General features: G+C 33.9%; 1 protein-coding gene across 1 annotated transcript in view; it reads left to right on the top strand.

Moving 5' to 3' along the window:
- Positions 1-998, top strand: part of LOC119589355 — a 19093-nt gene extending 18095 nt beyond the window's left edge. Inside the window, exons 7-9 of the mRNA XM_037937975.1 lie at positions 353-390; positions 510-610; positions 924-998. Coding sequence (XP_037793903.1) covers positions 353-390; positions 510-610; positions 924-998 — 214 coding nt within the window. The remainder of the gene's footprint in view (positions 1-352; positions 391-509; positions 611-923) is intronic.
- Positions 999-1178: the final 180 nt, after the last annotated feature.

Raw genomic sequence — 1178 nt, forward strand, 5'->3', positions numbered from 1 at the left:
GACTCCTCCTCTGCGTTTGACAGAGCTGAATTCAGAATCTTGAAAATAGTTTTGAAAAATCTGTCTTGTTTGATTTACCCTATTGAAACAGTAATAAAGCCTGCAATTTCTGATTAATCCTATAGTTTCCGGTATAAAGTAAAATCCATTAACCATTGTTATGGATGTGTCAGTCACCAAGTTTTTTTCATCTTAAAATCAACCCGCAGCTGCCTTCATACACTAGCACATCATTATAGCCAGTCACCGAAAAGTGATAAAAGTTGAAAATAACTGTTTTATTTACTGAAATTATAATTGGTAAATGTACAAAGTAGTAGAATTTACTTCCTCATTTTGTATCCCCTGACAGATTTGGTAACTACATTAGGGCATCCACTGATACTCCCAGTATTTTATCAAACTTTTCTTAGCCTGTAACTTATTATTCTTCTCGTTGCACATGGTACGTAACCCACCACCTCAGTTTTGCTTTGCAGCTGTCATCACATGACACGATTTCAATTCAGTGAGAGCGTACCTCATTGTCACTGTGATGCGTATGTGCCCCTCAAAAGCCTGTGAGCATGAGCTGAGTGTTGAGATATCGAATGAATTTATTGGTTTGAGGGTCAGTTGTCTTTAAATAAACACATATCACTGAGCGGTATCAAAATTGTCCATATGTATTTTTTTTTACACCGTACCAGGACTTAGGAAGTATGCACAGAATCATAAAATTTATAATCGTAAAATGTTATACGAAAAGTTGGAATTTTATAGATGCACACAAATAAATCATTCACTTCTTCAAAATTTCACATTATTAACATTCATTCAACGACATACATAATGCTTTTCAAATTTTATTTTGCTAAAGAACTTAATCCATTTTCATCTGCATATATTGAATATTTATTAGTAAGTTGATACTTCTATTGCAGATTCCACGTGCTGAGAATGCACACACTTTCACTGAATTAAAGTATCAAGCGGAACGTGACCAAAGTTTATATTGAGAGATATTTTTTCACTGTCAGCTCGGGGAGAAATATGGAAACCTTTGACCAGAGAAACCTGTATAATACATTTTATTGTTGAAAGCAGATGTCTCATTCACTTGCAAATAGTTTTTCATGTAAATCACCATTTCTTTGTTTTTTTCGAAAATAGTTTTTACTGATAATCCCATGTCCCTT

This window comes from Penaeus monodon, chromosome 25 (assembly GCF_015228065.2).
Source record: "Penaeus monodon isolate SGIC_2016 chromosome 25, NSTDA_Pmon_1, whole genome shotgun sequence".
NCBI lineage: Eukaryota > Metazoa > Arthropoda > Malacostraca > Decapoda > Penaeidae > Penaeus > Penaeus monodon.